General features: G+C 43.5%; 9 protein-coding genes across 9 annotated transcripts; 6 read left to right on the top strand and 3 right to left on the bottom strand.

Moving 5' to 3' along the window:
* Window positions 1–34: 34 nt before the first annotated feature.
* On the top strand, window positions 35–768 carry EAF01_004923 (uncharacterized protein; the record flags this gene model as incomplete). Its single annotated transcript, XM_038913177.1, has 2 exons — window positions 35–135; window positions 285–768. 2 exons carry the CDS (start codon window positions 35–37, stop codon window positions 766–768), a joined length of 585 nt encoding a protein of 194 aa, XP_038771263.1.
* Window positions 769–870: 102 nt separating this feature from the next.
* EAF01_004922 (uncharacterized protein) lies at window positions 871–1778 on the bottom strand (the record flags this gene model as incomplete). The annotated part of the gene is made up of 3 exons (XM_038913176.1): window positions 871–1000; window positions 1048–1294; window positions 1349–1778. The coding sequence occupies 3 exons, from the start codon at window positions 1776–1778 to the stop codon at window positions 871–873; spliced, it is 807 nt and encodes a 268-aa protein (XP_038771262.1).
* A 2668-nt stretch (window positions 1779–4446) lies between these two features.
* On the top strand, window positions 4447–5549 carry EAF01_004921 (uncharacterized protein; the record flags this gene model as incomplete). Its single annotated transcript, XM_038913175.1, has 3 exons — window positions 4447–4594; window positions 4830–5158; window positions 5328–5549. The coding sequence occupies 3 exons, from the start codon at window positions 4447–4449 to the stop codon at window positions 5547–5549; spliced, it is 699 nt and encodes a 232-aa protein (XP_038771261.1).
* A 1552-nt stretch (window positions 5550–7101) lies between these two features.
* On the bottom strand, window positions 7102–8223 carry EAF01_004920 (uncharacterized protein; the record flags this gene model as incomplete). The annotated part of the gene is made up of 2 exons (XM_038913174.1): window positions 7102–7246; window positions 7322–8223. 2 exons carry the CDS (start codon window positions 8221–8223, stop codon window positions 7102–7104), a joined length of 1047 nt encoding a protein of 348 aa, XP_038771260.1.
* Window positions 8224–10245: 2022 nt separating this feature from the next.
* EAF01_004919 (uncharacterized protein) lies at window positions 10246–11563 on the top strand (the record flags this gene model as incomplete). Its single annotated transcript, XM_038913173.1, has 4 exons — window positions 10246–10347; window positions 10654–10785; window positions 10910–11028; window positions 11083–11563. The coding sequence occupies 4 exons, from the start codon at window positions 10246–10248 to the stop codon at window positions 11561–11563; spliced, it is 834 nt and encodes a 277-aa protein (XP_038771259.1).
* A 1194-nt stretch (window positions 11564–12757) lies between these two features.
* Window positions 12758–14089, top strand: EAF01_004918 (uncharacterized protein; the record flags this gene model as incomplete). The annotated part of the gene is made up of 1 exon (XM_038913172.1): window positions 12758–14089. The coding sequence occupies one exon, from the start codon at window positions 12758–12760 to the stop codon at window positions 14087–14089; it is 1332 nt and encodes a 443-aa protein (XP_038771258.1).
* A 937-nt stretch (window positions 14090–15026) lies between these two features.
* On the top strand, window positions 15027–15547 carry EAF01_004917 (uncharacterized protein; the record flags this gene model as incomplete). Its single annotated transcript, XM_038913171.1, has 2 exons — window positions 15027–15181; window positions 15238–15547. The coding sequence occupies 2 exons, from the start codon at window positions 15027–15029 to the stop codon at window positions 15545–15547; spliced, it is 465 nt and encodes a 154-aa protein (XP_038771257.1).
* Window positions 15548–16817: 1270 nt separating this feature from the next.
* On the top strand, window positions 16818–17777 carry EAF01_004916 (uncharacterized protein; the record flags this gene model as incomplete). Its single annotated transcript, XM_038913170.1, has 2 exons — window positions 16818–17328; window positions 17410–17777. The coding sequence occupies 2 exons, from the start codon at window positions 16818–16820 to the stop codon at window positions 17775–17777; spliced, it is 879 nt and encodes a 292-aa protein (XP_038771256.1).
* Window positions 17778–18379: 602 nt separating this feature from the next.
* EAF01_004915 (uncharacterized protein) lies at window positions 18380–19933 on the bottom strand (the record flags this gene model as incomplete). The annotated part of the gene is made up of 1 exon (XM_038913169.1): window positions 18380–19933. The coding sequence occupies one exon, from the start codon at window positions 19931–19933 to the stop codon at window positions 18380–18382; it is 1554 nt and encodes a 517-aa protein (XP_038771255.1).
* Between the last annotated feature and the right edge of the window lie 3511 nt (window positions 19934–23444).

The following is a 23444-nucleotide window of genomic DNA, read 5'->3' as shown; positions in this document are numbered from 1 at the left end:
CATACCACACATTATACACACAAACACCTACATCATGACAACCCAAGCCAAAGCCTTCCGCGAACTAATTGGTGCATCACCATCTACCGCTTCCGTGCAGGACAGTGTGTTAATTATTATTGATGCGCAGAATGAGTATGTGTCTCATTTTATTTCATTTCATTTTACTTCATCTCATTTCTCTTCGTTTCTTTCATATTTGAAATATCCATCCATCCATCCATCCATCCATCTTCCTCTTCCCCCACCCATAAAAATCTACTAACCATCCTCTCCCCCTCCAGATACGCCCAAGGCCATCTCAAAGTCTCCCAAGTATCCTCTTCCCGCAAAGCCATTTCCTCCCTCCTCGAAAAATACCGCGCCGCCCAAGGTTCCCTCGCCCACATCGTGCACCAAGTTCCCGCGGGGGCCCCCGTCTTCACACCCGACACTGAGCTCGCACAGGAATTCGAAGAGCTAACGCCCAAGAACGATGAGAAAGTGATTGCCAAACAATACCCTGGTTCCTTTACCGGAACAGATTTAGAAGCCTATATTAAAGAGACGGGGAAATCAAAGCTCGTGTTGACGGGATACATGGCGCATGTGTGTGTGAGTACGACGGCGAGACAGGCCGCCGAGAAGGGATATGAGGTTTTGTTTGTGGAGGATGCGATTGGAGATCGAGATATTCCGGGAGTGAAGGCGGAGGAGTTGGTTAAGACGGTTTTGGCGGAGTTGGCGGATGCTTTTGGGACGGTGGTGAAGTCCAGTGAGATCAATTAAGATAGGTATCATTGTTTAATCTAAATTGATGGTATGCTCTGAATTTTCTGGCATATCTGAAATATGTTGCTAGTGAGAGTTCGCCTTCGGTTACACCCCCTTTCAAACAGTTGATTGGTTTCGCCAGTATATCTTTGTATCTGAGAAATCATGTCGAAGTTGTGGGAAATTTATTGTTTCGCAATCTTTGACCATATCGTCTAGATGTTGTTCGAGAGTTTCTGTTTTTGATCTGCGAAATGTCAACATCTGTCAATAAATATATGTCAAATAACTTACAACCACAGATTTGAAAAGTTATTTACGTCTGTTCCTATGAGGACTGCGGGTCGAGGTCCTTGACTAATAGTCTTGTAAACTGGTCCATAACAATGTATCGCATATACAAGAGTGTCCTCATTAATATAATCAAATGCCAAAGGGTCGTCCACTACTTTCCCACCCAAAGATGTGAAGAACTCCTTGTCACCTTCAGTATTTTGCGGGTCTTGAAATATGCATTGTATCTTATCCTCACCCATACCACCTAAAATATTATTAGTCCTAGTATTCCCAACCTGCGACCCCGAACACAACTTACCAAACTCCTCGATAATCATCATCAAAGCCGCCAATTGAGTATAACTACTCCTCCTTCCCTCCCTCCTCGCACTCTGCAAACTTCCCAATCCCAAGCAAACTATATTCTTCACCGCGCTCCTCCCATGTAAAATCTTCTTCAACTGACCAGCTGCCTCATTACTCTCCCACTGCTTCCTATAGTTATCCAAATCCGCCTGCATCTCCTCCATCGTGCGCTCAATATACGCGACCCCATCTTTCACAAAATCTCCCGCATGCGTCCAGGTCTCTGCAGTACCCGTCTTGTTCCCTCCACCCACAACATGTGTCCAGCCCTCTCCATCCTCTATCTGTTTCCGCTTCGTCGACTGCGCAATCTTTTTTGTCTTCTCCATCTCTTCTCCAGTTTCCCTAGCTCCACTCTTCTTTTTGCGATTCGTATGCGGCATGGCTGAATCGTCTGTTCCTATCCTATCCTATCGTGCCCGTTTCTCTCGCAACCCAAGAATCTCAATATCCAACGTAAGCAATCTCGCGGATATCCCGCGTCGAGCGATCACGTAGGTAAGCTTCAGCCCGTCGCGTATGACCAAGTGTAACCACCTGCGCAAACGTGGAAGTTTGAAGAAACGCAAACGCCTGGGGTTGTCTGTAGTACAATACAGTCAGCCACGGGAAGAGTAACCTTGACTTTGTTTCCAGATCGCTGGTTGGGCTCTGTGTTTAAAGATTGGAAATCTGGGCTGGAATACTGCGGAGAGTATGCATACGTACGTCTTCAGCTTTTACGAAATCAATATGGAATGTGGAATTTGGGGAGGGGAATGTTGGAGGGGAAAAATGTGTTGCAGGGTTTATTTTTAGATTATGAGATTATCGACTCTATGATATGAATTTATCCAATGGAGGGGCAGATCATACAATCAGAAATATGGCAGAATAGATTAATAATTGCACCGCCTTTTTTGAAAGCAATATCAAAGGCTCAATCAAGCTGCCACTGCCCCCATGATTTTTCGTATCAATTGGGGTCCGTTCATATTTGATTGAGTTTGTTCTTGGGGTCTAGAGAATAGCTACTAGCTCATCATTGTGAGAAGCCGAAGATGAAGTCGTCATTCCATTCTAATGATCCAATGATAGACATAGGTACTATCAATCCGACTATCAACCACACATATCCATACTAAATACTGCCTAGGTATGTCTTCCCTAACCTCAGCTTCTTTCAGCGCTTCCTCTTACCGATGTGATACCACAAGACATAGAACATACAAACGTCTAGATTTATGGTCTTCTATGGGTAAGTCCGGATTTTGACATAATCGTGGCATGTGTATCACAACGTTTACATCTCACTAGTATGTAACATCTTACCGGAGCTTCACGCATCGGAAGGGAGATACAACATGCTGATTTGCAAGACGTGGATGCAATGGGTGTTTGACCCTTGCAGAATTGGTATACGCATTCTGTACGAAGTATCTATCTCGAAACCTTGAATCGAGAGAAAGTAGACTTGGCAGATCAACACAGGATTCCATAAATAAGAGATGGCGATGCAGCCTTGTCTTGGCTATGGAAGTGCAAGTGCAAGTGCAAGTGCATTGAAATTTTGAAGTTGAATTGGAAGGAGGAAAGGAGGATGAGAGGAAGAGATACTACTGCAATGCAAGAGCAAAACAGAGACGAGGGATTAATCATGATTGTCTTTGTGTGAGATTCATAATTCATGTATTGCAACTGAATTGTTGATGATACTGCATGCGTACATTTAATTTCTATATGCGGATCAGTTCTTCCTGCTAGTTACCATTTGTTGTGTTACGGTAGGTTCGATGCGTTTGATGTAACTGTGATGGCGAGAGTAGTGTGTGATTAGTTTTTTGGTATGGGGGCTCTGGGGCACTGAGGGGTGGTTGAGTTCGGGAGAATTTGTTATTGGGTGGGTTATCAGGTGCGTTCAAGCAAGAAACCAGCATTGAATACAGTGCATGTCGTTCATTTCTATACTCTGGCCTTGATTATCTACTGTTGTCTCTTTTGATATCTGTCAGATCCTACAGAGTATGTACCGATAAACCTGTCTTATCAACATCTCTTGTATCTGCTTCCATATGCACGATGTCCCTTCCGGAGTCTAGAGTCCAGATTCCAGATTCCAGATTCCAGATCCATTTTCCTTCCAAATGAAGAATTTCTATTCGGTGTTAAACCATCCATACAAAGAGCTACTCACTCTATACCCTCTCTAAAAATCAATGATCATCGGTAGTTCCACAAACCCTCCAACCAATCCCCAGTCCCCAATCCCTCAATTCTATCCGGGCGCTTACATCAATTCACCTATTAGCCGGAAACCCCTGTTTTTCACTCACACAACCCATTTCACCTATCACCCCACATCCAATCAATGGCCAATGCACCACACCACAACTTTCCATTCTTCCTACATCTGCATATATCCCATCGACAAATCAATCTCACCCATCACTCCCAATATTGAAGACTTCCATCCTCACTATCCCAAACAAAGTATAACTCTTTCCCTCTCCCATGTCTCCCATGCATACCGTTCCTCTTCTCTCACCTCCTTCTCCCACCTCATTGGCCATGCACATTAAACGCCCATGGTAATCCGACATATATGCACCTAGCATCGAATCTGCTCGTCAAGCATTGTCAGCGCGAATTAGACAATGCGGACTTCCATTATTCAAATACTCATCGAGGGTCCGAACTGTGGTCCGTCCGGGTGATGACTTTTTTTTTTTGCTCTGCCTCATATTAACACTTTCTAAATCTCTTGACGCACGATTTATATTCCTCAAATTCCTTGGAAATTTTTTTATCTCATTCATCTAGTGATGTTTTGATAATATCTTGAATCTTATTCATAACGATCGAAGAAATAGAGAGAGTTTGATGTTTGATACTTAAATTGTGTACCTACCTACCTGTACACCTCCCAAGCTTACATCTCGACTACAATATCATATTCGAACAACATATATACAACAAACCCACCCGATTCCTCCATCGCATCTTCAACTTTTATCATTCGAGCAGGTGTTACACATACATTTTATCTTTCTTTGAAAGACCAACAATAACACAATGTTTACGACGAGTATATTAACGCTTTTGGCGATAGCGACGAGTGTTTTAGTGCAGGCACACACAGTGATTACATATCCGGGATGGAGAGGTGATAATTTGATTACGAATGAGACGTTTCCTTATGGAATGCAGTGGATGTATCCTTGTGAGTAGACTTTTGTTTCACGTTTTGGAATTTTGGAGTTGGAGTTTAAGTTTGGGTTGTGAGGAGATGTCTTGGGAAATTTAGAGTCGAAATGGATGCTTTGCTTTGCTAGCTTTCACATCTCCATATTCATATCCATCTTATCTCCAATCCCATCCGACTTCTCTCTCCCAATCTTCACTCCCTCCCTCCATCCCCATCTCCCCTATCAAACCCACCCCTTAACACTCCCCAGGCGGCGGCATGCCCACTACCACCAACCGCACTCTGTGGCCCATTCACGGCGGCGCCATCGCCGTCCAACCCGGCTGGTTTCAAGGCCACGCCACCGCCTTCTTCTACTTTAATCTCGGATTCGGCACCGATGGTCCTGACAACGGTCCCCAAAACATGTCTTTCCCCATGACCTCCGTCATGCAAATCGTCGGCCCGAGTAAAAATCCCTATCCCGGAACCTTCTGTTTGCCACAAGTGCCGTTGCCCGCGAATACGACGGTCAATGTAGGAGATAATGCGACGATTCAGGTTGTGGAGACAGCGGTTCATGGGGCCGCTTTGTATTCTGTATGTTTGATCTCTCTTTCTTTCCACCTCATGTTTCGTTACATCATCTTCCCTCGTAATCACACTTCCTCATTGAATTTCTCCCTTTCCATCACCACCATCCCCCCCCCCATCTCCACAAAGTCAAAAAAAAAAAAAAAAAAAAAAAAAACTGACACCCTTACCCCAGTGCGTAGACATAACCTTTGCGCTCCCCGAAGACGTCGCCGAAGTGAACAGCTCCAACTGTTTCAACAGCTCCGACATCTCCTTCGCAAATGTCTACACCATTAACGATGCCTCAGCCCCTGGAACCTCCTCCTCTGCTTCTGCCTCCGCATCTCCTTCCCGCTCGCTCTGGGCTGCCAGTCTCGCGAGCGTGCTGGGCGTAGCGATGTGGAGTTTCTTGTGAGAGATGGGAAGGAGATTTGTAATTTCTGGGAAGTTACAGACGGAAGAGAAGGGGAAAGATAATCAGGAGGAAATCCAAGAAAAAGGAAGAAGGAATGTAGATATGCTATGATACCAGGAACTTATCGCGCAGATGGACACATCAAGTGAGTGTCCCTACCGAATAAGTCGAGAAACGGAAAGGGGAATGGAAATGGGAACAGGTATTGAAATCTCAACTATGGGAACCGGGAAATGAAGCAGAGCATTCAAGTACCCAATACGGAGCTACATGTATTAGCACTCAGGCGTTTTATGGCGAAGATCATGACCTGGAGGAAGTAACAATTTTTAATTTCATTCTGATCTCTTCTCGAGTTTCGATTTTCATCTCAATATATTAAATACTTTCAAAATCAAATTCAGTACAATACAACAAATCAGTGTCCTAACCCAACATCTTAGCTTCGTATAATAACTCGGGAAAAATCACATATTCACATCTGGATTTGGATTCTGATTCTTACTCTGAATCCCGTTCCGTTTTATTGTGCTTGTACAATAAGTATTAAGATTTTACTTTCGAGCTTTCTTTCTCCTCCCTCCCCCCAATTGCTATTTACAGAAGCATAATCATTATATAGCTAGGCTAGTAAGAAGCTATGATAGCTATCATATAACTTACATTCAATAGCAATAACCCCGAACATCACTATTCCATATTGCTACCTCAACTAGCATGTGACTAAGCGAACTAGTACTGTTTCGTTACACTATCGCTAAATTTACAGGCTAGCAAATATTTTATTAAGTACATAACTCTAAAACGATTGACAAAATAAGAGAAAAAGAAATCTTATTATTGATCAGAGCTCAAGGAATCGATTGATATAAGTTTTCGAGTTTACTAACAGAAACCGAAATTAAAAATCGATTATAATAGTATTTCAATTACAGAGGGACAAGCGCCAAACTGAGATCATCGTGACCGATGAGTAAAAATTCTAATAAAATCAATATTCATTTCAATTCTCATTGAAACTGGCTGAAAATAAAATCAATCGATTCTTTGAGTTCTGATGAATACCCTTGTATATTTTTATTTTATTTTGTGAATTTATTCAAAGTCGTGTGTTAGATTCTAAATTCGTCTAGCGTTACAAATACTAGTTGAGGTCGTTTTTCACATAATTCTGACATTTCAGGTATTAATACATGGAATCGTGACATTCGGGGTTATGACCGTATATTCGAATAGGAATATGGCACAATCCTCTCCAAGAGTAGGCATACGAATAGGCACTTTGAGATATTCAATCACACAAGCTATGGACTACCTCCCACAAGACCTCACAAAAGCACACCAGATGTCAAAAGTTCTCAAATATCACTATCTACTAATAAAAATAGACACACGTCTAAAATCCTAGAACTGATATTTTAAGCGTTCAAGTCTCATTATATATATACATCGGACATTATATTTACAAACCTCCTCATTCCCTCTCTCCCTCTTTAACCCTAAAAAAATTATATACTAGAAATTGCACAATCCATACCTCCTCGATGATTCTCTACATGTAACTCGCATCGTAGTAGAACTCGCTCGTGAAGGATGGACCCAAGACGGTGGTGATATCGATGGGAGCTGTTAACTGGGAGCTGAAGTTTGCGCGGGGACCTTCTTCGAGAACGCTTCCGGGGCCGTAGTTGTTGTATCTGGTGGGTGTGTTAGTTGGGGTTCATGGGTCGAGATTGGTGATGGATTGGGATAGAATAGGTAGGATCACTCACTCTCCGAGAGTAACCCCATCAGTATTTGGAGACGAGGTACTCCACTGTTGCCATCCAGCCGCCTTAATATTATCACCCAAAAAACTATTCTGGAAAACCACACGCGCGTAATCTCTCCATGGACGTCCGAGATAGTTGTTGTAAGGAGTGAGACTGTGGTTGAGATTGGCAATGTTGGAGTTGTTGATCACATACCAGGAATCGACAGCGGCGCTGGTGCGACCCGATGCGGTAATGGCTCCGTTGGCGATCGTGCGGATATCGTTGTTTTCAAACCAGGCGAGAGCTTTCTCGCCAAAGATGAAATCGATGGCTCCGACGATCAAGCACTTGGCGTAGAGCTGGTAGCCCGCCTCGGCGAGAACGGTGTCTTGGTACCCCCAGAATTGGGTGGCGTAGTAACCGACGTTGGAGGCGTAGGAGGAGAGAGCAAGATTTTGTCCATTGGAGTTGATGTGGCCGAATGTGTTTTTGATGATCAAGTTGTACACTTTGGTGTTGGTGTTGTGGGCGCGGAAAGTGGCGGTTTTATCATCGGAGGTGGTGTTGATGAGGGCGAGGTTGTAGGTGAGCGTTGCTTGATTGTAATAGTATTCGCGGGCATCGGAGGTATAACCTTGGATGGTAAGGTTGGATGCGATTGGCGGGAGATACACTTGCTCGAAGTAGGTACCAGTAGCTACGAAGATGTATTGCGCATCAGTTGTGTTGGCGGATAATGCATTAACACCCGCTTGGAATGTGGTATAGGAGCCGGCAATTTCACCAGTTCCGTCAACGACAATTGCACCAGCTGGAGCAACGGTTCGGTTGAATGCAACAGCGCGGTTCACTAAAGCAGGGCTGGCACTGACGCTTCCGAGCAAAGAAGCTGCAAAAGAGAGGAGGGCAAAGGAACGCATGGCTGGAAAGTTCTTGGAGGGAGGCCTGACTTCAATAAGCGTTGATTCAAGGTTAGAGAATTGCGACTGAAGAGATCAGCCTTCTCAGGGTGGCAATGTATTCATATTTCTACAAAAAGAACAAAATCGCCATCTGTGCCCAGACGCATTGAATGATATTTGCCCCAGAAAATCACCCTTGCATCTCGCAAGATTATTGGTGCATGAAAGCTGGATAACCCCCTCTTTCAACGGAAAATTCTCCACTATGTTTATTAGTAGCGCAGCGGACGCTATTGATAACCTGCGGAATAGATTGATTAAAATGAGCACCCAAGCAGTGCCCAGCCCGAACCGACCGCACCTCCGAGATTAGAGTGAAATTGAAAGCCCATACTTCTCTCCAGGCACTCGCATCGGAAGTGTTCCTATGTACTACATGTCGAACTAACTGCCATGGCGGGAAGAGAAAGGTGCAATAACTGATGGATAGTAAAATTCCAAGATTTTTCCGTTCCACCGCTCAGGAGTGTGAATATTTGAATAGGTTACCAGCATGTCGGCACCTGCCTAAGTGCTTACATTGTCCTACTAAGGATCATATGCTCGTCGTCGCTATTGTTATGAGCGCCGCGCAAGCTTTTGCCGCAAAAAGCAAACAATTAGAAACTCCAGGAAAGTAAGGATATGCTAAATATCTGAAAAGCCGGTAGATATTTGAATGCTCAATCAGCCCACTATTTTAGGGTAAAAGGCTTGTGTATTTCCCTACAAATACCTTCAATTCCCGAGACATTTCAAATTACGTGCTCGTCGTCGACACAGAAATGCGAGCCAGCTCACAATTGCAAACCGCACTTGATGTTCTGAACTAAACAGAAGGTCCAACACCAACGGAGCTTTCGGATTGCACGGGCATTTCCATAGTATCCGACACCCAATTGAGTTGACCGCAAATCCCTGTATAAGCTATTTCATGTATGCTTCTTATTCTGTCAAAAAAAATAAAAAATAGATTGGAAAGCTTCGATGAAAAGTAGGTTCATGATCAAAATGATCTTATTGTCATATAGGTTGTGGTACAGGGTGGGGTTGCTGACTCATGCGGAGATTTTGTTTGCATCTACAGCAATTACCTACCAGTAGATGATGCGACGACCAGGTGGTACGGAGACGAGATATTTAGAAACCCATCTATCAAGATGTCTTTTTCAGATAGCATATTGAGCACTGTTCGTCTAAACTTCTCGAAGACTCTTGCTTTCCGGAAATCGTCCACAGCAATATACGCGACAACAACGTTTGATGAAGTCGTTGTTTCTTTGCGTTACATACCGTTTTATATCTGCCAAGCTCCACTTGCTGTTCTCACTTCCTTATTCTGCAGTCGCTAAGCTAACAATGGTGGAGCAATCAAGCTCTCTTACCTCCTGCCAATATTTGAAGCTTCTCCAATTCATACATGCCACGATGCACGTGGCCGCCTGGGCTGGCCACTTCCTGCACGTCTCGATAATCATTTTATGGTCAAAATTTCTATTCTGCTTAGTGGTCTGAATTGAGAAACTAAAGTTGAGCCTCATGAAAGCGATGAGTTGATAGCGCTCTTCGCTGCCCAGATTGAGGAGACTCAGCCCGTTTCTTGGCCGTGATAGATTTTCTGACAAATGAAAGATTATATCGGGATAAATTTGCTACATGGTATATCATCTTGAGGTTTAGGGGGCTGTGTAATGTTTTCGGGTACGTTTTGATCTTTTGATGACTTGTAACGTTGCCAAGTGAAGTGGCCTAGAGCAATAACATCAAGTGACAAGTAGTGGTATTGATATTCTTTGGAAACAAGTGTGAAAAAGCTAAAAAGATACTGGCGGAGCTTCGCTGGATAACCTAGATAATGGTAAAAAGTGCTTTGAAATGTAAGAGGAGATTGGGCGCTCGTGTACTGCAGCAAGTTTGCCGTCGAGGTATGCAGTTCTGCTAAATCAAACTTCAGCCTTCCAGCAATCCTGGTGAACCATTTTCTGCAAAGCTCGGAAAGCCATGTCAACAGCGACGGATAGGAATCATATTGAGCGGCGTGGCACAAAGGCCATAAATATTGTGGTGGGCCCAGTTCACTTTGTTCAAGATAAGACGAGATTAGTTTGTTTAGAAAGAGCTTGAATCTTTACCATGTTTTCACACTTCATGCACTGTTTTCTTTCTCTGAGCTTTTTATCGCTGTTTTGGGTAATTAAACGCCAGCATTCGATAATTTGATCTCCTCGAAATTTCATTCTTCTACAAAGAATGGTACCGCATTGGCACCTCCTAATGTGCGTTCTTGCTGAAATCGTTGCTAAGTCCAAGATTGCTTACCTGTGAAGACCCTGGATATGGTCTATATCCTAGTCAGCTACCTCCAAATTTGTCTTCAGAAAAATCCTAACAAATGCCAAGGCAACTTAGGTTATTGTCCAAGAGACGAAAACTGCTGTGGAAGTAGCTTTTGCGTCAAACCTGGAGAGAGTTGTTGTCAAGGTTTCACATGCGAAGTTGGATGGAATTGCTGCAATTATCCTTATTGCTACCCGGATGCAGGTAAATGCTGTTCAGATGGAAGCTATTGCACTGCTGGAAACATCTGTGTGAATGTACAGGGGAGCATCAAGTGTTGCACAGATTTAATATGTTCTGCACATGCTTCTGGTAGTGTAACAATCAGTACACCAAGTGCCACTACCGCTCCTACTGTCATTCCATCGTCAATTACACAAGTTCCAGGACCATCTATTACTTGATACCAATACCGGTCTATGAATATCATTATTACACGATTACATGGTTCGTTCACATCAGCAGCCATATTGACATACATACCCACTAACAAACACTTAGGTCTTACTGGAGCTACTACTATTACTACTACACCATCCATCTAGACCTAAGCGCCTCTACCCACTCAACCAAAATAACAACCACAACTACAATCTCCATCAACGAAACCAATTCCGCAGCCGCTTCATCCAGCTTCAAACAATTCTCTGCCACTCTCTCCTTCCCAACTCCTACTACTGCAACACTTCCTATACAAACACCACCAAGCTCCCCTACACAAACTCAGCAAACCACTAATCCTCACACTGAAGTCAGCATAGATAAAGAATTTTTACGAGGAACTGGGTCGGCTCTCTCCAGCGTCTTCGGCACACCTTCTACAACAACCAGTTCTGTGACTTCGGGATCGAGTAGTTCGTCAACGGCTACCACACCGCCGGTGGAGGTTAAAGTCAGTGGTGCTTCTGGAATTAATTTGGATGGGCACTTTTGGTCTATTACGGGTTCCACGGTTTTTGGTGCTTGTATTGTTGCGTTGTGATTGCTTTGAGCTGGAGAGATTTAATTTTCATTGGGTTTGTGATCTTGTACACGATATCAGAGGGGTATTCACTATTTAATTAGATGTGATACAGTTTTAACCCTAAGTATAAGTTGTTCGTCCTGGGCATCAACCTATTCGTCTACAATCTTTCGCAAAGTTTTTCGTGGTATGCATGTCCTCTCTATCTACTTCGCAATACTAAACCAATACTTCAGATACGTCAGTTTGGAAAGATTCCCCACTATCAAAGAAGAAGGTGATTTTCTATTCTAACCTTCCAATTTCCATCTGCTTCTCTGTAAATCTACAGCACATCCAACATCCCAAATCATTGCAGAATGCTCCTCTGTTGATTCGAGATACAAAGCGAGTATACTTAAGGGGTCGAAACTAGAAAGCAACATCTTGTTTCATCGATTTAATGCACTATGTATCTATTCTAATCTAGAAGTCGAGGTCTCTTTAGATCTGAGATATCAGGAAGACACTCGACTTCCAGACCTTATCTATTCATACAACACATATACATCAAGCAAGCGGCCATATCTGAGAATCGATGGCGAGTATTGAGGTGAAATGCTACAAGGAAATGTGATTATAGGAACTTACCAAAAACTTAGATTCAAATCGAGCCTATCTATGCCGAAACGAATAGTAGCAGAGATGTGAATGCAAAAAATTTCATCTCTCCTGGAGCTCGCAGCCGCAAAAACCTCGTCCTCAAATCATGAATTGAATCATCGAACTCAGATCTTATCTTCCAAAACTCAGATGGACTAGCTGCCCCGTTTTCTTTGGAGCGATCAACATAGTGAATTCTCGCTCTTTCCTGAACCGGTGCGTGATAATAAGATGACAGGTTTCCTACACTGGTTCTATTCTTCTATTCTCAACTAAACCACTGTACAACAACTTCGCGATCCGGTTGTCGTGAATAAACCGTATACATTAGTACGGCAGAAACATCTCGCGCTCAATACAGTCGTAACTCGAAACCAAATCAAGCAATACTTAAGAACCTTTCTCTTCGTCCAAAAATTGAAATGCAGACAACATCTCTCGTAAATTACAACCTAGCTTAATAGTGTACTTACCTCACTGATTTCCATATATTCCGCAACTTTGAAGTTCTTTTATTAACGATTTTAAATCTCACTTCGAACCTTTGTGTATTGTCGAATCTTCGAACAAATGCCTTCCAACCCAGAAGGACCCCCCAGCGATGTTCCAGAGAGTAGTCGCCCGTCGATAACATCTACATCAACTCTCGGAAGAGCTACTCCAATAATTCACGATCAACCAAGCACCGAGCGCAGTTCCAGAACATTATCGTCCTCAACTCGCACTACGAATGACTACTTGCCGTCTTTAATCGTTCCTAGAGCGCGCAACCGACCGTCCACAAATCAAACAACGAGTACCTCGACACTCAACGGATCTGAATCAGAACGCCTCGCCTATACAAATTTTAGGGCTAGAAATGTTGATCGAACTCGGCGTCCCAGTGATCGAGTTGAACCTTACACCTTAACTTATCAAGGTGACAGAAGTTATAGGTCACGTGCGCGTCTCTCGGACGATCCCGACGAGACAGCCTCTGATGCGCGCACTAGAGTTGGCGGTAATTACGCTTCCCATGTACGACCCATGAGGGATCTTAATCGAGACTATACTCCGACACTATATGATCCTTTGCCGGCTGTAGCAGATATAGGCAATCTCTTTGCCGCGAATCGCACTGCACGCTATGTTTCGAGAAGAACTAGGCCTTTCCCGCTTAGAACATCTATAGATCCGCCGGATGACGGTCGAGTCTACACTCGGAGAATACAAAATCGCCCGCGTTTCATAACCACAAGCTCTGTCAACATCACGAATCCTATTTCAGTCTCTCCTCGGATCAGTGAGCAAGCACACGCAACCCCTGAAGTCAGCTCAACACAAGTTCCCGAGGCCAGCAGTGAGCAAGCGCAAACAACTCCTGACATCAACTCACCACAAGTTCCCGAGGAACCAACCGCCGTTGGCATAAATGATTGTCCAATCTGTCTCTGTCCTCTTCCCGCTCCTCCCAATGCCGTCCTCGTGCACCCATGCAATCACGAATTCTGTCTTGTCTGTATCCAGACCTGGATTCAAACCCAACGACAAAGACCCAACGTCCGACCTGTAAACTGTCCCTTCTGTCGGGGTCCCATCAACAGAATCGTCGACCGAGATGGAAATATTGTAGAATATCAAAGAAACATTGTCCCAGATGCCATTACCGACGCTCGGGAAAGATTGAGAAGATTGCTTGGAGGTGCGGTTGCGAATGTCGCTGATCCAACGCCAAGAGCATCGAGCACAATCGGTGGTGGGTTTGATGAGCTTAGAAGAACATTGAATAGGGTGGGACCTGCGGGAAATATTCGTGAGCAGATTGCAAGAGTACGAGCAAGATTGGGTGATGCGGATGCAGATTCGAGTCGTCCGGCAAACCCACTTGATTTACCTAACGGAGCTTTGGGCTGGTGGACTTGAGACGTAGCTTGCATTGGTCAAGGAGCATGGAGAGATGGGGGATTCTGAAGGTCGGATAAAGGTGCTCATGAGAGCTGGGGATGCATTGTTATCTGGATGTAGGGGAATTAGCATTCGAGTGTCAATTGACAATGAGAGTAGCATATTGACATAATAGATAGCTCAGATTCATCTGGGGTTAATTAGACGAGTACATATAAATACCTTGGCTTTCTAATAATGCAAACCGATTGCAATCGTGAAAGATGTGAAATCCCTTTCACTTTCAAGAACGTGAAAATTTTACCTTTGAATTCCGCGGTTTTAAACCTAGGCATTGTCTTCTCTTACTCGTAAATTGTGGGTTTCGAAAAACATAACAAGAAATGACAATTCCTCAACAAAAATCGAGATCTCCCAAGGGAATCTCGACTTGCCGATCAACCTTTGCGGTTTTCTTTTGCATTTCGTGGCTCTTGTCAAGGACCTTGCCTCCGTCACAATTGCCTGTTTCCTCGTTGTTTCCTTGCCTACACTTCAATTTCTAGCTTACGTCGATGAGCGAGTTCTTGCTCACTTACTGCGACTTCAACGAGAACGGAATCTAGAATATCTGGAGCGCCGAAATAAATGGGAACGACAAGAACAGAACTAAAGATCATCATTCACTTTTCTGCCATTTCTTTAGGTCAAGGTAAATAAAAATCCCACCTCATCTTTCATATCACAAACTAATTACTCAGATCTATTCATCCATCTTACTTACGAGGCTTCTTTCTCGCGTTGAACTTCCAAGAGTGTGGCACCTATCAACGAGTCCATCAGCAACTGTTCAACATTCTCAACTAACACCAAAACCCAAGATGTCTGAAAATAAAGATTCTAGCCACGACGAGAAACCGATATCCCGAGGTCGAAACCTCCACGTGCATGGATGACCGCATCAGAATTCCTGGACATGAACGATGACAAGCTCCTGGAGCATTATCTTCGCGCCAATAATTCCACAGCTTTGCAGAAGATAAGACCACGCTTATCAGGTGAAGGAAAGGTGACTACTCCAATGATGGTTGCCTACCTTAGTTCCTCCATGACTTCTTGCAAGCTCCGAAGGTGAATCCTTTATTATGCGGAGGTTGTAGCAATTACCTTCCACTACTTTACTTCAGGTTCCGCGGTGGAGGTAATACTTGGTGTGCGAAGTGCCTGCGGGCATTCATAAACCGGAAACATGTGACCACAACAGACCAATCTCTGTGTGATTTAGGGCATGCTCCTGGAATCCTCATGACATCTGATCTCAAAGACAGGTATCGAGCTCAGCTGTCTTTGAATTATGATAGTTACAGCTTTTATGAGCATATGAATATGTTTTCGAGTGCGGAGGGAACAAGCAGAAGCATTAGTGGATTGGGCAACCAAAGAACCGTTGAGACTTCCGCAGAACGGTGTAACATCTCAGAAAAAAAAAGAACATGATGCGGTCTAATCCCAGCCTCCGTTCAAATATCATAAAGCAAAGGTTGATTAAGAGGGGAGTGTGGGGCCATGGAACTGCTTTAATGATTCCTAGTCCCTTGGAAAAGTTACCGGCACAGCCATCATATAGGTACCGAATGAGAGTTCTCGTTTACCCATTTCCCAATTCTGCATTCATGCGTGAACGTTGATACCTTGTGAATACCCAATACACTCCTCGTGATGATTCAAAAGGAAAGAATCTAGAAGCCATAAACACGAGGAGCATAAGCCGAATGAGAACTCAAAGTAAAATCTCTAGCATGCCAGTCAAATGAAGAGAACTCTAATTCCACTACTTCCTCACATACTATGTGATCTGGTCCTAGATAGACCCCGCAACGCCAAGGAGAAGCTCTCATTGCGTATGAAATACCAAGAAGGTTTAATGCTACTTGATCACAACTTTCAAGGCCAAAATTTCTAACAAACAATATGAAGGAGGATTCCAAACCAACTGCGGTACCAGTTCACCCCCTCTCCCCTTCCGATCAAAGTATCATATGTTTCTTTGAGAGGAACACGCATTGCAGTGCCATAGAGATCAGGTTTCTTTGGAAGGCTTCAACGGAGATAGCACATGGTGCATAATATCTGGAGGGTACATAGCTTTATGTATCTAGTGCTTCAGCATCTTGTCTTCAAGTAACAGACCTTTATAGATCTTAAAATGAAGAAATATCAAGATGTTTGTAATCACAGGAGACCATCTGTAAAGTCACAATTTGCGTACAGGGTGCGGCTACAATAAGAATATGTTCGAGTTTATCATCTCACCGCTATAACTTAGATTTTTGACCGAATAAAATCATCCGATAATATGATTTACATAGGTGAATTCTATACCCGGCCCTTATACCTGTGGTAACCGCCTGGCGTTTTTCTTCCTCTTCCCATTTATCTACCGAGTTTGAAAAGTAGCAGAGCAGACCTGCTTCAACTACACATTTTGTTCTTGTTCTGTTGGATTCGCCCAGCAAGATATTGTGTACGGATGGACGATCATATAAGCACATCTTGTCAAACTCGAATACCAAGAAAGCAAATGAAAATCTCCAGGTGATTAGCACGAACTGTACCTCTACTCTTTGAAAGCCCAAGCAACGATACTTTCTACGTTAAGTTTACAGTTGAATTCCTTCAAGATACCCCTGGCTAGGATCTATCCCAAAACGCCGTCCTGCATTTCGACTTCACCTCCTTCCCTACCAATGCGATACCTCAAGGAAAAATGTCTCAGCCCACTACATACATCCAGAATGTTGAAGTAGACGATCAGTCCATTAACAATGTAACTATTGGGGAGAATGCTCATCAGAAACACCCTAAAAAAAACCTTGAGCTTTTCTCAAAGCCCGAGAACGTCCAGCCAACCATCAGCGATGCAAGTACTATCCCAAGACCCGCCATTCCGCCAATCACCCACTTCACAGAACCCACAGCCACATACTGGCAAGACCTCCTCCCCTCAAACCACACCCCCCAAAACCCGCCCTATCAATACGGTTTCCCCGCCAAACTCCCCGATTCACGTTTCCTAGTCCTCCCTATTAGACCCCTGAAAGACAATCCTAAGCATGCGGTTGCCTCACTCCTAGTCAACCAAGCTTCTATGGAAGTCGTAGATATACTATCCGCTTTCCTTGCCGATCTGGTGTGTCGTTTTGAGCCGGATGTGATTATTGGACTTCCGACTTTGGGTCTTAGTCTTGCTCCGCTTGTTGCTAGGAATTTGGGGTTAAGTATGTTTGTCACTTGTCGAGATTACTACTTGGAAAATTTACCAAGGAGAGAATGAATAGAATTAACGATTGTTGTGTTAGAACGATATATACCCCTAGGGTACTCCCGCAAATTTTGGTACGACGATGCGCTTTCCGCTTCAGTATCATCTATCACGTCCCCAGAACTGGGGTTGAAGAAAGTATATCTGGATCCGCATCAGTTACCCTTGGTTCTGGGAAAACGATGTGTGATTATTGATGATGCAGTAAGTTCTGGTGCAACACTGAAGACGACTTGGGATTTGTTGGAGAAGATTGGTTGTGATATTGTAGCTTGTGGGGTGGTGATGAAACAAGGGAATAGATGGGAGCAGAAAATTGGGCAAGAGAGAGTTGATAAATTGGTTTACGTGTTGGAGAGTCCGCTTTTGGAGGCTGTTGATGATGGATGGGTATTGAGGTCTTGAGACTTGTTCTTAGGAAGAGGGTATTGCAAAGCCTAGTGTGGTTGATCTGATCTTTGAGTTTGGTCAATCAACCTGTCGTTTTCATCTGCATAAGTAGTAGTGAGAATTAAAGCCGCGATCTTGTGCTTAGACAATCGGAGAGAATGATTGCAACTCATTCTTGACAACTTGGTCTAATTGATTGCACCACTTTTTACGCTTTGTTCAAATATTCTAATGATTCAATGATCATCGTTCCATTTTCTCTCAAGTGCTGCTAGTTATTTATTTTCATTATCATTCTAATTATTAATTTCTTTTCTTATAGAAAAAGTTTGCAAATCATGTACAGAATATGTACTGTACCCATATGTCATGACGAACGTGATGGTGTTGGGCCTTTCATTTGCAGATATGTTCCATCCATGTCGAACCCATAACATCGCCCAAAATACATTCCCACCTGGGTGTATATATCCGATCCTTACCCTCCAATGCGAGCCATACCCAAGAAAGAAAGCAAACATATAATGCATTTCATATCTCATCTCATCTCGTTTCGTATCTCGAAAAAGTTTTTTGACTTTCCTGCTCATGATATCGGATCATTCCAGATCCACAATCTAACAGGTGGTGATGAAAAGACCTATTGGGGATGGGTTGTAATCCTCAAACCACCACAAATCAGTGTCGCTTCCGCCAGCAGTCATTTCATAACTGATAGCCTGTCCAGCTGGACAAGTGAAAGTGTTTACAACAGTCCAGGAACCAGGTGTGATGGTCTTGCTACCGAAATCAGTTGCAGTGCTTCCGATAGAGTTATAGGTAGAGCTGGTGGTAACAGTGTTGCTCAATTGTTTGAAATCGACGGCTCCGGTACCGGAGAAGGTATAGGAGGAAGTCTCGAGCATGTCTTGAGTGGGGAAGAGGAAAACAAGGGAGCAAGTCTTGGAAGCGTATGAAGCTGGGATGTCAAAGTTGAAGAGAGAAGAAACAGTGCTGTTGACGACTCCATCGTAAGAAGTACCGTACGCATTATCTGGGGATGCAGATGAGACGGGAACAATTAGGTTGGGGGAAGAGTAGGTGCCATCAAGTTTAGTAGGGCAAGAATTGGAAGCTGAAGCTGTGGACGAGGCCTTTGATGTGGCCGAAGAGACAACTGAGCTTGCTTGGGAGACATTAGAGGAGATAATTGAGCTAGCAGAAGAAGCCTTTGGTGTGGAAACAGCGCTTGTAGTGGCTTGAACTTGGGAAGAAGTGGCGGGGGCGCTGGAAACTTTGATAGACTCGGTAGCGGTGACTTGTTTTGTGGAAACAGCGGTAATATTCTGCACTTGAGTAACGGCAACTGTAGAAGGAGCGGCAGATTGAACTTGGGTGACAGTGACTATAGAAGGAGCAGCACATGTTTGTAATTGAGTCTGGGTAACCACAACAGTTTGAGCTGGTGCAGTCTGCTGTTGAGTTTGAGTCTCCTGGATAGTTTGACCAGGCGCAGTCGAAGTGACATAAATGGTCTGGGCAGATGGAGTTTGAGTGACAATAACAGTTTCAGATACAGTTACGGTTGAAGCAGCACATGTCTGTTGCTGAGTTGTGGTAGCAGTGACGACTGAAGCCTTTGAAGATTCTGAAACTGGAGCAGACAATGAAGATTTTGGTGATGAAACTAAGGTGGAGGATGAGACTTGTTGGGATGCGGATGTGCTCAATTTTGCTGATGAAGAAGATGAAGATGGAGTGAAACATCCACTAGCAGTCAATCCAATCTTTACACACTTATCCTGACCAGCCACGGGAGCAGTGTAGATGTTGTAATCGTTGTCAGAAGATGGGCATGCATAGAAGACCGATGATCCAGACTGAGAGTATGTGCCATCTGTACTGATAGCAAAACCACCTGTAGCGCTCATACCAGTATCGCATTGGTATTGATTAGCCTCTGATGTTAAATAACATGGTCGGCCTTTGGAATCGGTGGTTTCACCGTTGTTGATTATGAAAGTTGCAGTAGGGTGGTTGCCAAGGATACGGAGTTGACCATCGTCCAATTGACCAACGATACCGGATTGACCTCCCGATGAAGTGAGGGTGTATGGGCAAGTGTCTCGTTTGATGGAAGCAGCTGAAGCGCCAACGGCGAGAGCGATTGATGCTGATGCTGAATACTTCATGATTAACGAGTGGAAGTTGTTGTATTATTAAGTTGATATCGTAGTAATAAACTGGAAGTTGTTGACCTGGAGAAATATGAGAGGACACAACTGCTGTCTATATACTTTCTCATCGGTATTTTTCCAACCTACTAATTTTCGAGAAACAACGATGACGCAGACTTGTTTGGTAGAGACTTTGGTGTACATACGAGGTCTAAAATAAACAGCTCACCGAAAGAACCGAATCAATGCGAATTGAACATCGATTCCTCGTGGGAACCAGTATTCCCATGAGCTAAAGTGTTGATCAATATGCAGCTCATCGAGTGACATTCGTCCAAGAAAGACGATTTTCACAGAAATGAAATACACTTTACTCAGTTTGACATGATCTACGAGTCTATCATCGTAACCTCACCACCAAGATGCACCCCTCAGGTGGGACCCATAGTATGGGACGAACGATTTTTGATTGAACAATGTCTCCATAGATGCTCCATGAATAATCCATAAATGACTAGAAGCGAACGGACAAATTGCGGACAGCGGCATGAGATGTTCAGGAACGTAATCAAAAGATCGGCTAAGCATGCACTAGCTAGGTTTTCACCTCAAGTGGACCATGACGAAATCTTTCTTCCGGTTATCCCGTTGTGCAAAGGGGTGAGCTTCACAAACCGAAATTCGAAGAAGATGGAATTGTTATCCACATCGAAACATGTGGTAACTTTTTGAAGGCGGGGTGTTCCTCTTATTCGGGATACAGCCTTGTGCAGAGTGTCTCCGTCCCAACTCCCCATAGATTTGGGGTTTCGACATACATGAAACGAATATGCCAGCAGTGAAGAAAATATGGATAAGATGTCAAAGTTTGTAATATGGAGAGAGTGATTGTTGAAGAGGATCATGTCGTCATAAAAAGTTAGCGCTGGCTAACTGACAGGACCGAGGAATTTCTGTGTATCCAATGTTTGAAGGTAAATCTGGATCCTCGTTTCCGCGAGGGATAACGTCGGGTCGTAAAGTTGCTATTTTTGCAAATTACCATTTGTAATAATTGGGACTCCAGCACTATTTAGCACTCTAGTTTAGCCTCTGTGCTAAGCTAGTGAGCGGGAGGTGGACAGTCCCACGATTTCACGTGATGATACGTACTTCTTCGACTGGAAACACGAAAAAGTTCCATACGAATGAACACGGCTTGTGTGCCTCGCGGACAATGGTTCCGATATCAAAGATGATTCGTGCGATTGGAAGTGTGGAGATATGACGCCGGTAAGTCTGGGCTCTTGAAAAGTCCGCTTTGAATAAACGTAATAGTCTGGCTTAAGTCTTGATGTCTTTTGAAGAACTCACTGCTGGCTGCATACATACTTTTTACACAGCCTTACTCTTTGGTGGTGCTGGAATATAGAAAGGGTCGTCGTCACAATTTTGAAATGGTGCCTGCAAAACGATCCAAACGACATTGTATGAGGCAACCAACTAGTAGGAATTGAACATGGTAGATTCTTCACTAGAAGACCTGTGGGGATTAGTAATCTTAATTATTTGAGCTGAGGTGTTTGTAAGGTCAAGAAGGCTTTCGTACGCACTCCGTTGACGTTTGCAATGCGTCTGGGGAATTGAAGAATTGGCCTCAGTCGTAATTAAGCACGCATCTTCGGACGCCATATTTTTTTTAAGTTCTTCCAGGCGGAAGATAAATCGATGAGCGCCCATAGATGATAAGAGAACTGGAAGCAATAATATGTCTTCGCTCAGGGTATTGGGATTATTTCATGACAATGGGATGGATTGAAAAGTCTTGATGCTCTGGTGTCCCGAGAAAATATGGCTTACATAATATCTGAGTTAGTCCACCTTCGGATAAGTACCAGCTGATATCCGGAAATTCGGCACAAAGTCCGGGTGTGGTGAGGATTCCGAGCAAAGTAGCCGAGCCGGCCATGGCACTGCTTTGACATCACAAGAATCCATCTGGCGGTTAAGCATCTAGATGTACGGATAGGGAATTTCGTCTAGAAATTTTCATTGCAGCGAACTAAATTCCCATTCAAAGTTCCATGAATACTAAATTTCTTGTGATCTCATCAGTTCCAACAAACATCATCACCAAGGTCGGGCATCAGATACGTGAAAAGTGTGAGCAAGTTGGCAGAAGTTGGAGTTAAAAAACGGACTGGAAAAAATAATCGATTTTCTAGATTTGCATATTTCACCACGTCTTTCCCAGCACCATGGGTTTTACGAGGAAATTTCCTGCTTTCTCTGACAAGGCTCTCGCCTAATATCTACACATTTCAACAGGAGTATTCTTACTAATTACTCTGTCAGGTACATTAACATTGTGAAAGGCATAGATATCAAGGTAAGCAATCATAGCAGTGGTATCTAGCATAGAGTCAAGCTTAAGCAGATCTCATCACTTGCAAGAACCATCCGAACAGATATAAGATTGTTAGTTACCAATCCATACGCATCACCTCAATGACCGCATCCGCTTGCCAAATACAAGCCACTAACACCAACTAGATTGATTGATTAAAGGTCCCAGGAAATACAGCTATGTTTACTGTGTCCCAAATCTCCTTTTGGTCGCCAATTCTAGGCGAGGTTTGTTGTTGTTACGAATATTGAGGTTGTGTCCTCTTCCATGTGAAAACTTGATAAGTTTGATATGCACTAAATCTCTTTCAGAACAAACTTATCAGTCATACATACATAGCAATTTGGCAATGAGCCCCTGGTAGTGGTACTGAAACTTACTGATGACAGGATTGCCACGTTATTCTGTACTACTTGTGTGGTCGTAAAACAGTTTGGACTATTTGTTATTGAAGGAAGCAATCAGAAAAGGAATTTGATGATCACAATCTATGACTCAACCTTGCGAAATCATTTATAAAGCACATAATAGTTTCTAGAGATGGTAGTAACCTGTGGATTTCTTTCTCAAGCTTCACATGTTGGGGTTGAGGTTCGAAGGGCAATTTATTTGGAATTTTATTACAGTGTCCTGACTCCTGTGAATCTCTGTTACAGCATTCAAAGGTTTCTCGTCTCTTGACACACTCTCGAACCTTGCGACACTAGACTAAGAATGCTGTTATAGATTGTGCGCCAAAAGAACGCTAGTCAGAACTTAACTCAGAAATGCAACCAGTATGACGTATCTAGACAATTGAGTTGTCACTTTGCGTATTATCAGAAGATGAAGTTTCTAGGGATATCGATTTTGAATTGCGATGAGCGAAAATACTAATACTGGTATCAGTAGTGGGAGAGACGAAGCTTGCCTTGAAAGGTGAACCATCTCACGTTCTGTCTAAGAAGTAGTCAAACATGACAAGGGATATTCTATGAAGAGCAAAAGAAATCCTTTTATAGCTCCAACAGCTACCCTCAATGGATAATGTAGAAATTGCCAAGCTTATATTATACAAAGCTGTTAGCTGTTAGCTGCTAGCCACACATACAACATTGTTGCTGATGTAAAAGGCACAAAGGATAGGCCATGTTGTTTTCC

This window comes from Botrytis porri, assembly GCF_014898465.1.
Source record: "Botrytis porri strain MUCL 3234 chromosome Unknown BPOR_006, whole genome shotgun sequence".
Classification (NCBI taxonomy): Eukaryota; Fungi; Ascomycota; class Leotiomycetes; order Helotiales; family Sclerotiniaceae; genus Botrytis; species Botrytis porri.
Note: the sequence above shows the minus strand (reverse complement) of the source record. Positions and strands in the feature narration are given on the sequence as shown.